The sequence below is a fragment of the Emydura macquarii genome, unplaced genomic scaffold (genome assembly GCF_026122565.2).
Source record: "Emydura macquarii macquarii isolate MOO-44397 ecotype Brisbane River unplaced genomic scaffold, CSIRO-AGI_Emac_v2 contig_2473, whole genome shotgun sequence".
NCBI lineage: Eukaryota > Metazoa > Chordata > Testudines > Chelidae > Emydura > Emydura macquarii.
In genome coordinates this window covers 35,445,805-35,459,063 of record NW_027132610.1, presented here as the reverse complement: position 1 = coordinate 35,459,063, position 13,259 = coordinate 35,445,805, and the positions used below count along the sequence as shown (strand labels likewise).

General features: G+C 37.0%; 1 protein-coding gene across 2 annotated transcripts in view; it reads left to right on the top strand.

Annotated features, from left to right (window-relative positions):
• Window positions 1-13,259, top strand: part of KLHL1 (kelch like family member 1) — a 420,141-nt gene that overhangs the window by 382,732 nt on the left and 24,150 nt on the right. For both annotated transcript variants that reach the window (XM_067562781.1, XM_067562780.1), the window contains one exon: window positions 3,595-3,757. In XM_067562781.1, the coding sequence (XP_067418882.1) occupies window positions 3,595-3,757 (163 nt within the window). The remainder of the gene's footprint in view (window positions 1-3,594; window positions 3,758-13,259) is intronic.

Below are 13,259 nucleotides of genomic sequence, written 5' to 3'. Positions count from 1 at the left end.
TCAGCTTCTGGCCTGGCCAGGGGTCAGGGCCTCAGGGGAATGGGTAGGGCAGGGCCATGGAGAAGGCGGGGCTCCTGCATGTGTCCGGTTTTTGCCTTTGAAAAAGTGGTCAGCCTAGGGTGAGGGCTGATAACTAGAGAAATTACATTGGCATCCTTCTCCTCCTGGAGGAGTTACAGACAATTCCACACTTACACATACAGAATTGCATTTTTAATGCAGTGTACCCCAAGAGGCATTAATTCTTGTTTAATAAGGTTTGACTTAATTCAGTACATTTTATCTTAATTCCATAAGGTTTGTCCAAGATATTGTCAGTCCGTCACACTTATAGATTATGATCAAATCACTCTTGGTTACACATCCTCAATAAGCTATGTGGATAGACCTTAAGTCTCTCACTGTCAAACAAGTTTTCCAGATCTTCAAAAATTCTTGTCTGAATCTTCCCCATATGCTGCTAACATAGTAAGCTTAGCGAGCACAGGGTTCATACTTTTTTCACTGACAGAAGCGGAAAAAAAATGCCCTACAGTGTGCCAGCCCAATGTGACTGCAGGATGTCTCTTGTATTAGACAGGTGTCGCCTACATGCTGGCTTGGATGTGCAGTGTTCTGGCCGAAAGGGCAAAATTTAGCCCTTCTTTCTTTTCATTTCAATGCAAGCAAAGGTATGTTTTACTTTGTTTTTAGAAGGTTCTACCATTTATTTTCACATTGATTGTACTATTGCGTCTTCCATCTGCTTATTTATGCAAAACATTTTTTTTGAAGATATTGTTTCTTAATTTGAAAAACCAAACCAAGCAAACAAACAACCTCTTCCCCCAGCCTCCACTACACATTTGCAGTCCCTCAAATTGCAGCATATGGAAATAATATAAAAGCAATAACTAATGTCATATATCTCATCTAAGCATACCCTAATCAGTGAAATGTGAAATGTTAAATTTATCAGATATGACTGGCTCAGTTCACATATACTTAGTTTCTCACTCAGTCATCATTCGTTTTTCATATTGCCCGCATGATTTGGAGAAAAGCGAATAATCAGAATGCATGAATTTTTTTCCTGCAACCTGAAGATAGCACTTGTTGAATTGTTCCATGAAAATGCTTGCTGTTGCAGCTTTCTGATTTTATTTCAGTATGATTAAAAACCACATGCAAAAAAAACATAACTAAAATATCTATGGGGTTAGGGAAAATACAAAAATCACTAAAAATGCTATGATGACTCATTTTTGCTGAAGGCTATTGTATTTCCAGTTATATTACACAGCCCCTGTCCTACTTGGCCTTTTATACTTCCCACCCACTGAAAGCTTAAAATGGAAGAATTAGTCACCTAACTAAAGCATTGGGTAAATTTTACTGGTCACATAATTTTGCCAGCCTTACTCATGTTGACTAATAACTTACTTCATGAATGGGCCTATTGAAATCAAGTTATTTATACCCACAATAGTGTTATCCACTAATATCAATGGGAGTATTTGTGGAGTAAATTATTTCAGTGTGAACAGAGTTGTTAGAATCTGTTGCTCAATTAGTATCACACCCATTTACCCCAGTTAGACACAAATCAAAATCAAACTGTAACTAGGCTATAATTTCAATCTGAATTGATCAATCTTGGATTTTGTTTGTTACTAATGAGCTGATCTGGAGATATTAATATAATATCTTTCAAAAGTTTTAAAACAGGTTATTGTTAGTAGTGGACACTTTCGTCACTATACAACAATGGGATGAAATTCCACTCTACAGAGTTCTATTTATTCAATATTTTAAAATACAATGGGCCCAAACTGGACTGCCTCTTTTGAGGAGGAATTATGGGGAGAATAAGGGCAATTGATGCTCTGAAAGAGGGGTTGATTCAAATGTAAATGTAACAAGATGGTAGATACAAATACAGGATTTTTTTTAGAGTTAGTTTGATAGATGCTCATACTGCTCTGTAAAATGGGACGGGCGCTGAGCTAGCAAAATTTACAGATGGAACAATATGATTTGGTTAGTCAAGTCCACCAAAGACTGTAAAGAACGTCAGAGCATCCTAAAAAGGTATGTGAATGGGCAACATGATTCCAGATGAAGTTCTATGTTGATAAATGCAAAGTAATGCATATTGAAGGGGAAATATGAATTATCCATCCTACAGTGTTCTAAATTAAGTGTATTAACTCAGGAAAAGGACCTGGGCATCACTGTGGACAACTCAGTGAAAACTTCTACTCATTAAACATCAGTAATACTATGTACCGTACTAGTCACCTTTCTCAAACAGAATTTGAAGGAATTCACAGAAAGACAACAACAATGATCAAGGGGATGGAGAAACTTTCATATGAAGAGTGATTGAAAAGAATGGGATTGCTGAGCTTAGAAAGGAGATAAATAAGAAGGGACATAATAAAAGTATATAAAATGAATGGTATAAAGCAAGTAGACAGGGAACTACTGTTCTCTCTGACTCAGAAGGTAGAGCAAGGAGACAGTCAGTGAAATCAAAAAGGCACAACTTCCAAAACTGATAAAAGCTACTTGTTTTTCACATAATATATAATTAGACTGTGGAATTTATTGCCACGGGATATTGTTGAGGCAAAGAATTTAGCAAGATTCAAAGAGGGATCATATCTATATCTGAGAATATTCAGAGTTGTTATAGTAAATGCTAACAAAAATTTTGTAAGGAATAAATACATCATGCTTTGGGGTTTAAAGAAATCTGTAACTGTTTGGGATTAGGATAAAAACATAATTGAAGCAGATTATCCTACATCTGCCTACTGTGGGGTTTCTTGCACCTTCCTCTGAAGCATCTGATGCTTGCCACTGTCAGGAAAGAATATTGGACGAGATGAGCCATCCAGTATAGCATTTCTTATGTTCTTACATTATCTGCATTAAGATTTAGGGAGATTACTGTTGAGTCATGCTGGCATGTGAGCCAAGAAAGGATGTAGAGATGGTAGCAGAGTCCCTTTGGACCAGAGGAAATTGGGGAGCTAGGACAAAGGAGATCCCAGAGAAAAACCTAGTAGTATGTAATACTGGTAAGGAAACTTAGACTGAAGTTTGTTGTGTTATTTCTTTGGAGTTACCAGTCATGCCAATCCCTAGGAGAAGGGGTGAATATGGACACTAACTCAGGGCCTGTTTAAATTTTTCCGTCAAAATTGTTTTTCAGTAGAAAACTGGGGTTTTCACTTAATTATTTTCTTATTAAAAAGTGTCTTCTTTCCACAGAAAATTTCAACTTTTCATCAAAAAAGGGTTTTCAACTAAAAGTAGACATTTTCCATGGGAAAAGTAAACCCATTTTCTGACCCATTCTAGCCTCTATAGTCTTTTGAGGACAGGTTAAGGACTCAGCCCATTTGCAAGATAGCATGAAAAACAGCACAGAGATGTGAAGTCGGAGGAGATGAGCGATGAGATGATTGCCATGCATCTTATTCAATCAGAAGTATATGGGCATATGAATGTTTACTTGTTACCTTTGTTATGGTAAATATTCATTTAAGAATGTAGTGGAATAAAACCTATCCATGTTATCTTCTCTCACTCTGTCTTCCATTTTAGGTGTTACTGTACTTGAAGGACCTATTTATGCAGTGGGTGGCCATGATGGCTGGAGCTATTTGAACACGGTTGAGAGGTGGGACCCACAAAGTCAGCAGTGGACATTTGTGGCAAGTATGTCAATTGCCAGAAGCACTGTTGGAGTGGCAGCATTAAATGGCAAGTGAGTAGGGTATTCTTGTTCTGTTTAAAACACAATTCTCTATAGGGTGAGTAACTGTTGAACAATAGTAAATATCTTCTAGTGTATTATATTTGAGGGTATCATTTAAAGTAAATATAGACAAAGAATTGTTGCCATATGCACATTGTCATTCTGTATGTTACGTTGATAAATAGCAAATTAAAATATTTTATCTCAATTTTTTGTTTAAGTAATAAGTTCATGATTTACATTAAAGATTTGAGAACATAGAGTTGAAATTCCATTGTGTATGTAATAATTCCAGAAGGTACAGGGGAACATTTTCAAACCGCTGGCCAGGACACACTATGAGTTCGCTAATCTGATCTGTATGTGTTATGTGTGCTAACTTTATTCAGTCAGGTGAAGTTACCCAGTTACTACTGTCATTTCCCTGGTGTCTGGACTTGCTCTATATGCATGCTGCACATTATGGCAACCAAAAATTGAATCACATGACCTTTGTGATCTGAAGGCAGCAGTTCTAGCAGGTGAACCAAAGGAAAGCTACCTCTTGCCATGTCAGTAAAAGCTACATTAAACCAGCTGTTTGTGGAAGTCAGTGTGCTCGCATTCTAAGCACCACCTGTAGGATCTCCCCATCTTTGGACTTGTTTCTTTCTTGATCCTACAACTGTATGCACTAATAAGAGCTGATTGAATAGCTCTATATGTCATTTACTGTTTATTGTTACTCATTCCCCTGTATAAAAACTTTCAGTTCTCCAGTCAGTGAGCAAAAGCCAAATCACAGGATTGACTACCAAGATGTGATTAAATTTGCATCATCAGTAGCAAATAAAGAATCGTCAAAGTGAACAGTTCACAAACATCTCTTAGTCTGAAAACTGTTCATCGAAACTATTTGGTGAATACTTTTGCAAAACTGCTACATCAAAGAAAATCAGGATCGGTTTGTACTTTGGTTACATTTTACACATCTCACTTACTTTCCCTTAGTAATAAACTATGTAAGCAAGCATTGAGTGTTTAAAGGGTTAACACCCAGTTATATCCCTATGCCCCATTTTGCCATTTAAAAAAAAAATTGCACATTTCTTTGCATCTACACTAAAGAACATTGTAGCCAAAAGTCACTGTGTTGGTAACAGTTGTGTCAGATGTTATGGAGACAAGACTTAGGCTATTATTAAATCAAACAAGGATATATTTATACTTGAAAACTGGGTTTCTCTTGCCACAGTCTAAGCCAAATAAGTAAATAATCCTTTAAAATCTATAGTACAAGGGTTCTCAAACTTTTTTTGCTCAGTCCCCCTTTGAAAATATTTCGGACTGTGACAAACACCTCCCCCACAGAAGTGACAGCAAATTACTGTACATGCTCATACGAGCACTAAATGATGTAACCATTATCCTTGTAGTCAAAGGCATTAAAGCCTTTCAAAAAGTGTAAAGCAACAGTTTTCAGGAATACCTGGGTATTTAAGAAACACGTTTTCTGGAGAAAAAAAATAGATGATAGGATACAGTTGGGGAGCTGGAAACCTTTTCCTGTGATTGTGGTAATAATCATAACATTGACCAAGGATTGTGGATTTATACACAACTATATACAAACAAGTATATTGACACTTAATGTGCGGGGTGCTGTTGTTTTGAAGCACCCAATTTTTTCAATCACAGCTCCAGAGAACTGTCAATTGAGCAGGTCTTCAGTTCTGCTCAATCGATCTGGATAGATCGATCTGACGGCGGCAAATTTGCCACTGTCAGTTTGTACATACCCTCAGACATGCCTCTCAAGTGCAAAGACCTTTGAAAACATTAGCAGTGGAGCAGAAGAATGCTTAGCTTTTCTAAAGCTGTGGGGTTTTTTTGTTTGTTTTTTTTTTAGCTGTCATGACCCTGTTGTTTGGAGACTTCTCTTTCAGAAATTTGATTTTTTTTGGAAATCTGTCAGTTTAAAAAAAATCAAATTAACAGTTTAATTGTAATTGTTGTTTGAAGAATTGTTGTGGCCATGTCTGTCTCAGCTTATTAGAGAGAGAAGGGGAGATGAGGTCATATGTTTTATTGGGCCAACTTCTGTTGATGAGAGAGAGAAGCTTTCGAGCTTACACAAAGCTCTTATTTGGGTGTTGGAGAAATTGGTCCGATAAAAGATATTACCTCACACACCTTGTCTCCGTTTTATTTTAAGGTGCTTTTAATCCTTAAAGTGAATTACTGTATATTTACCCTCCAGGCTACATTAGCTATTTATTAATTTGCTGTTAAAGAAGTCTTTACTATTTGAAATAGAGATGATCCAAGAACACTGATCTTCCACAGTAAATTTACTCAAGTAATTCAATTTCATAGCAGAACAAATATTATGCTGATATGGATAATAAAAGTAAGAAGATTAAGACAATACATTTTCCTCTGAAAGATTTTATTATTAGAGGTTATGTATGTTGGAGATTTACGTTATTCCAAACAATTGTAGGACACAACTGGGAGTTCCAGAGGGATGGCTGTGTTAGTCTGCATACAGCAAAAACAACAAGAGTCCTGTAGCACCTTTGTTTATTAGTTTGTTAGTTTTTAAGTTAAGTCTTTTGTTAGTTAGTTTGTTAGTCTTTAAGGTGCTACAGGACTCTCATTGTTACAACTGTAAGTGAAAGTGTACAAGACTTTCCTATTTTATTATAGCCTTAAAAATTGTCCTTTAAAAATGATTCCTCGTTTCTGAACCATATTTTGGAAACTATTCATTCTGCATTACACTTGCTAAGCAACTATGTATTTCACATTAAAAAATATTTGACCTTTATTTATGTGTGTCTTTAATGAGGCATCAATAATAAATACTTTGCTGCATAAGTGAAAATACACAGCTGCTAACAGGATATACTGATTGACTTTTCAATTGCAGAACATCACAGAGGTATACCAAGTTAAAGTGTCACCGGTAATGACTTCAGCACACCACAGGAACCAACACCCTCACACAGTAACTGTCTTCCAGAACTGAGGAGAAAAACCTCTGCCCTTTATCGATCACTTCATGCTCAAAGATGTGCTTTAGAGGACTTTACAGTTGCACTTGCTGGTGTTGTTTATATCAAATATCGCAGACTATTATTGATCACAGATAAATAAAGAAAAGTGAGAAATCTTTTAATCTTAACTTTTAAGAGCAAAACTATTTTTTTAACTTCCTTTTCAAATCACCTTTTCATTCCCCTGGAGTTCAAAAAAAATATCCTTTGCGTTTGGACTTTCTTTTGAGGATTTGTTTTGCCTGAAGAAGTGTTAAGGAGCCATTAAGAGTGTTGTAGGTGAATAATATTCACTATTGATGTCCAGCTGTTTTTTACCCTGTTTTTCTGACAGAGAAGCGGGAAACCATTATTATTTGTATTACAGTAGCACCTAAAGACCCAGACTAAGATCAGAACCTTATGTGCTTTGCACTGCACAATACACATAGTAACAGTTCAAAGACTGTGCAGTCTAAATAGATTACAAATAAGCATTGTTACTCTCCTCATTATATACATGGGAAACTGTGGTACAGAGAGAAAGTGACTTGCCTAAAGTCACACACATGGAATTGAACCCAGATTTCCCAAGCTAATGCCTTAACCACAAGATCACCGTTCCTTTTGCTTATAATAGGTATAATAAATTTAGTTCCAAAGGCATTATTGTTTGGCGTCTCAAATCTAGATATTTATGATTCCTTTGCATCACAGATTTAACCATTGTCACTTTCACATCCCAGTTTGAACCTTAGTTTGCTCTGATTAGCCTAATTATTCTATGTTTGAATTTATTCTTGCTCACTCACGTTTTTCTCCTAAGCGTCTGTCCAACATAAACATGTGAGTTTGTGTTTGCCCAACTCATGAGACAACTCATGATCAGACTGGCTGTGAGCACTTCTGTCTGATGTTTGGTTGCAGTAAATTGAATGTAGTGTAGCTTGTACATCCCATTTATTTTGCTGAAAGAACCACAAAAGTAGAACATAACAATGCATTACAAAAAACAATAATTTCTGTTTTCTGTGAACTCTACCCTTATTTTGCATATTTATTTTGAGTACTCTGACAAATCAGTGTTTTTTAAGCAAGAGTTTAGTGATTGATTTAAATCTGTTGGGGTTTTGTGTATATTTGGTTAGGTTTATTCAGTTCTATCAGATTGACATTTTGGATTCATTTAGTAGTAGGTTTCCACAAATTTGATTGTTGTCTTGGTGCAAATTTTGTGGGGGTGTCTGAAGGAGAATGTGTGTGTGGGGGGATTTCAGCTCAAATGGTTTACATTTGACAACGTTATAACAACTGAAAACAAGGAGGTTTTAATGAAAAGTGTTGAGCAACCTAAATAATAGATATCACTACCTGTGCTACCTATAATAAATGTGTGATACAGGGAAGAAGCACCACCTTGGATCTTGGAGACAAAGGGTTAACTTTAAGTAAACTCCTCCGCAAGTCCCTTGCACAGGTGCTTAGGTGAAGGGATGTAAGTGATTGCCAGAGAGACAGCGAAGACAGAATACCTTTGGGAAAGTATGGTGCTGTACTCAGAATCAAAAGAATGGCCTGAAGCTCTGGCGGTGGAGTTTTCTGTTTACTTTTCTGTTTATGGAGTGGGGCGTGGACACTCCAAATATTAAATATTTGTTTGTTTTCCTTTCTTGTTATAAATCTTATCCCTTGAGGAAAACACCTTTTGCTAACTGCAGCTTTACCTTTTGCTTCTTTGTATTAGTTTATAAACTATTGCCAGTAAAATAATAGTTATCACAGTAGGACGAGACCACTTAGCCTAATGTTCCTTACAAACAAGAAATAGGAATTCCCATATAAATTTTTGAATTGGTGTGGGAGCACAGGACTGAACAGGGTAACATTGATTAATCCTCTATAGCTTTCATAGGAGAGCTATTTATTAGAGAGGCCAATTGCTCCTTCTTAAAACAAAACTTGTGGATCAGGGAAAAGTGAGCTGGGAACTCTGTGAAGTTCTGCTCATAGAATTCCCTTCTGATTCCCCATTCTTTGGGGGGAGGGTTTCTGAAGTCAGGGGATGGGGAGAGGGGCCAGAAGAATGTAGCTCAGAAATTCCTCAGACTGTTCTCAAATTCTTAGAAATTAGCTTGCCATATTGCAAGGAAAGCAGTCCTATTCATACAGCTTTCTGGATCCTCCATGGCAGAATGTGTCCCTTAGATGGTCATGCCTGGAGCAGTATTAATTCCCATATAGATTTCCTACTGCAAATTCTCTGCATTAGGAGTGATGTAAACCCAGAGGAGTCACTGCTCCCTAACTCTACATTCTCCAAGCCTCATGCTGTCATGTAACCTGTTGCCCTGTCTGAGGGTTGGCAACATTTCCATTGACTTCAGTGGGGCCAGGATCTCACCCACGCTATTTAGACCAGTGTTAAGCCACTGTAACTAATTAACATCTTCAAAGCTTTGTTGTCAGAAAGACAACCCTTTTCCATGTAATATATTGTAATATAATGCAATCACATTAATTGTTTGGGCTGTAGTTTTACTAATGATTAATTTCATGCTGCCCTAACTTTGTTTGGGGTTAGCCATTTTATATTATGACACATTCGGTGCTACCTGGCTTCATGAAGTCATGAGGTTAATAGTACCACTGAGTCCTTAATGGGGATTCTGTGTTTGGCCCAGGAAAATTAGTAACATATCACATTCATATCTACGCCTACCATAGCTGATTGTACGGTTGATTACAGCCTTCACAAGGAATTCTATTTCTCTGCCTCTCATGCATGACATAATATCTCTGGCATTTAGTCTCAGCAGAATAATTAGGATTCATTACTAATTCAGTGCTTTAGACTGATCTCTTGTACTTTTGCACACAAATCCATATTTCCCACATAGAACTCTTCCTCGGTGAGTGTATAATACAATGTGCATGGGGGGGAGGGTTATTCTTTTTTTTTAGACTCTCAGAAATGATCAGTTCCTATGTAGGATTTAACTTGATATATTACATCTAGCCAGCTAATGGCTACTCAAGCCCTACATTTAAGAGGAGCTGAAAGTCAGATAAACACATGGGAATTTTAAAAGAAGGGATATAGAATTATCTAAATTTTGGATAAAATCCTAAAATTCTTTAAAGACATATTAGAATGGAGAGAGGACGTGAAGGAACATCTTCTCTCCCATCCTGGCACACTTATGCATGCAGCAGAAGAAAATTCCTACCTAGAGTCTGGGATAGCTCAAAGGGGTGCCAACTGCCACACTCACTGGTACACCACAGTCCAAGGGAGCATGATCTATCTTCAGGTCAGTGGAAGTGACACAATCAGGCCTCCAGCTGGCTAACCTATGTGTTGCAGTGTGTATATTTTTCAACAGTCCATGGTACCCCTTTTTAAAATGCTTGCAAATTGTGTGTCATCCTGCAGTTCTCCTCATCCCTCACCCATCCCACCTTGCATCAGCAACCTGTTTCTTGGACCATATTCCATACACAATTGACACTACTCTGCTTCTGCTGCACCATTCCACCAATAAGGGAGAGAGTTTGTCCTTAACGTGCAATTCCTTTTAAGATAGTTTCCAAAATAGATAATGAACTCCATTTAGAGTCTTACATTGCTGGTTCTCCAGCTCTGCTTCCAAGTGTACATAGGATACAAAGAACACAGATGGTGTAGCAGATTCACTACCAACACATTTGTCATGATATTAGCAAAGGTATGGGATCTGTTGGGGGAAGGAAAAAATCAATGTGAAGGAATAGTCACTATATTAAGTTAGCTTCAAAGTGGACTGTATTTGCCAAGGGTACGAAAAATAGGAAGGGTTTGGTTAAGTTAAGAGCTGGGAAGAAGAAGGGTGGGGATGCAAAGAAGGGAGAGTGATGATTAGATCTCAAAAAAGTCAGAAAATTTTTTATAAGTTTCAAATCAACATTCCAATTTTTGGGGGCTAAATCTAAATTGAATCAAAACTCTGAGGTTTGTCAATCAATTTGGTTTGCCGACTACAGATGTCTAATAACTTAAACAAGACATTCAAAGTGTGTGACACACTTTAAATGACACACCAAGCCACGCATAGTATAAATAGCCCCCTTGGGTTGCTTTAAGTATCCTTCCCCCCATCTCAGTGGGGGGAACATTTGGTCAGATTGCAAGGAGAAGGTCCTGTTCCCAAAAAGGAAGGTAGGAAAAAGTCCATGCCCAGGAAGTGCCTCCCTCAGCTTCATTATGTAAGTGAATGCTGTTGGTCAGGCCAAGAAAAGATGCTGCTCCCAGGAGGGAGGGAGGAAGGAATACTCCCTTGAAAACATCCATATGCTTCTTTAGATGAGAATACACATTTGAAGTATCACAGTTGCTTCTAAATAATAAAGGTCTTTAGCAATCAACAGCAATCAATTACAGAGAGAGAAATAATGTACTTGATGTATTAATAGTATTGCATTAGCATACAAAGACCCCCAGCTGAGAATCAGGCTGCATTGTGCTAGGCACTGTAAAAGCACATAGCAAAAGACAACCCCTGTTCCAAAAATCTTACACATTAAATAGCCAGCACAGACAAAGGGTGAGTGAAAGGGAGTATCATCATAATCATTTGACTTATGGGAAAGTAAGGCACAGATAGATTAACGGTCAGCTTTTCAGATTCTCAGCACCTACAACTGGGGCCAGATTTTAAAAAAATGTAACATCTGGTAACTCCCGTTGTATTTGGTCAGCTTTTCAAGAGTTTGACCTCTAATTTGCTGGACTCTTGCAAACCTATTTATTTATTGTTATGCCTAAATGGAAGATGACTAATATTGGAAATCCCAGCCCTTGGTGACTGACCCATTAAAAGTCACAGATGAGGTATGCAACAAAGCTCAGAACTGAAGGCAGTACACCTGATTCCCAGTTTATTCTTTAATCACTACATCTTTGTGTATTTTGATCCAAATTTTTCAGATTCACTTTCACAAAGTAAGTTATAATCTGAAGTAGTTATGCAGATATATAATACTTTTCTCATTTACATGTAGCTCGTACAGCAGCTCCCAAATATCTATCAAATTCTATGAAGTGGTATCCTGTTATCATCTCTTTTTTTTATTTCTAATTCTCTAGTTTAGGATCTTCATAAACTTCCCAACACTTTCTATATTTAGGATGATATCAAATATCTTTTGAACTGCTAGATCAACTTGTGTTAAGTTTTTCATTATTGAGTGAATAGGGAAGGATTCATTCACTGTGAAGGTCACCGATTAAATGATTACACAGGGAATTTTCCAAGTCATCCATGTAATTGCCATGCTCTGCTAATTTTCATACCTCAGTAAACATTGAGAGACTTGCTCAAAGCTGCATTATTTTATTAAGTAAATGTAATATATATTGTGATTATGAGTTTGAAAGTTAAAATGACACCTCCAGATTTCACAAGGACTGAGGAAATCAGAAAATGTGTCTGAAGCAATTATATTTTTTCATCAGAATAATTCTGTCTTTGTGTGTATTAGTTTTGTTTCTTATTTGTTTGGTCTTGAAATTATTACACTTTTATTCAAGAGTCAGGTTAGTTTGATCTTTTGTTTCTGTACACAATCCATATGCACCAAGAGAAACACCGCCGCCAGCCTGGCCAATTCGTACATAGGCACACAAAGAGAGAGAGAGAGAGTATAGGTTGTGTTGTATGGTTTATGCCCACTAGATTTTTCAGTACATACAAAAGAATATTATTCACATCAATATTTTACTGAATGTTATAAATATTTTCCTTGCTGCTGAAATATTATGATGCTTGCAGGTATCAAAAAATGTCCTGCTTTTACAAGTCAATTTACACTAGGGAGTCTCAGATTACCTATTAACCTAGAAAGAGAAAAAAATCAGAGTAGCTTTCATTTTCCAGAGCTATATTTTTATGCATATTGACTAATTCTCACAACAGAGGGAAACGAAGCCAGACAGGTTAATGCTGGGGCCATAGCGAGAGTCATTGGAACAACTTCTACAGTAGTTATCTTTTCTAAAGGGGGAAAAAAACTACTCTTTATTTGTCTGAGTAAAGGATAAGTAAGGATTGCAATTTAGCTCATAACTAGTCAGCATTAGAACTCTTATCAAATGAACTCTGATTCATTGGGAACACATTATTTTAGCCTCCACTGTTAGTATGCTATATGCCCGATGTTTCAGTTTCTTTTCATGACAGTATCAAAACCAGTGATGTTTTATAAATGGAGTATTAATTAACTCTAGTTTTTGATCAAACTCTCACTTCTTAAAAGGACGACTGATCTCCCCCTGCTGCAGAGGAGAGGAGACACACTGAATATTTTCTTCCTTAGCTGTAGAGTTTTCAGGGACACATGTATTTTAAAATATTTCAGACAGAAAATAGCACAATCAATGAATCCTGAGACAGAACAAATTGGAACAGTGCTATAATCTACAATGATTGATCTGACAGAGAAGATAAATATCACTAAAA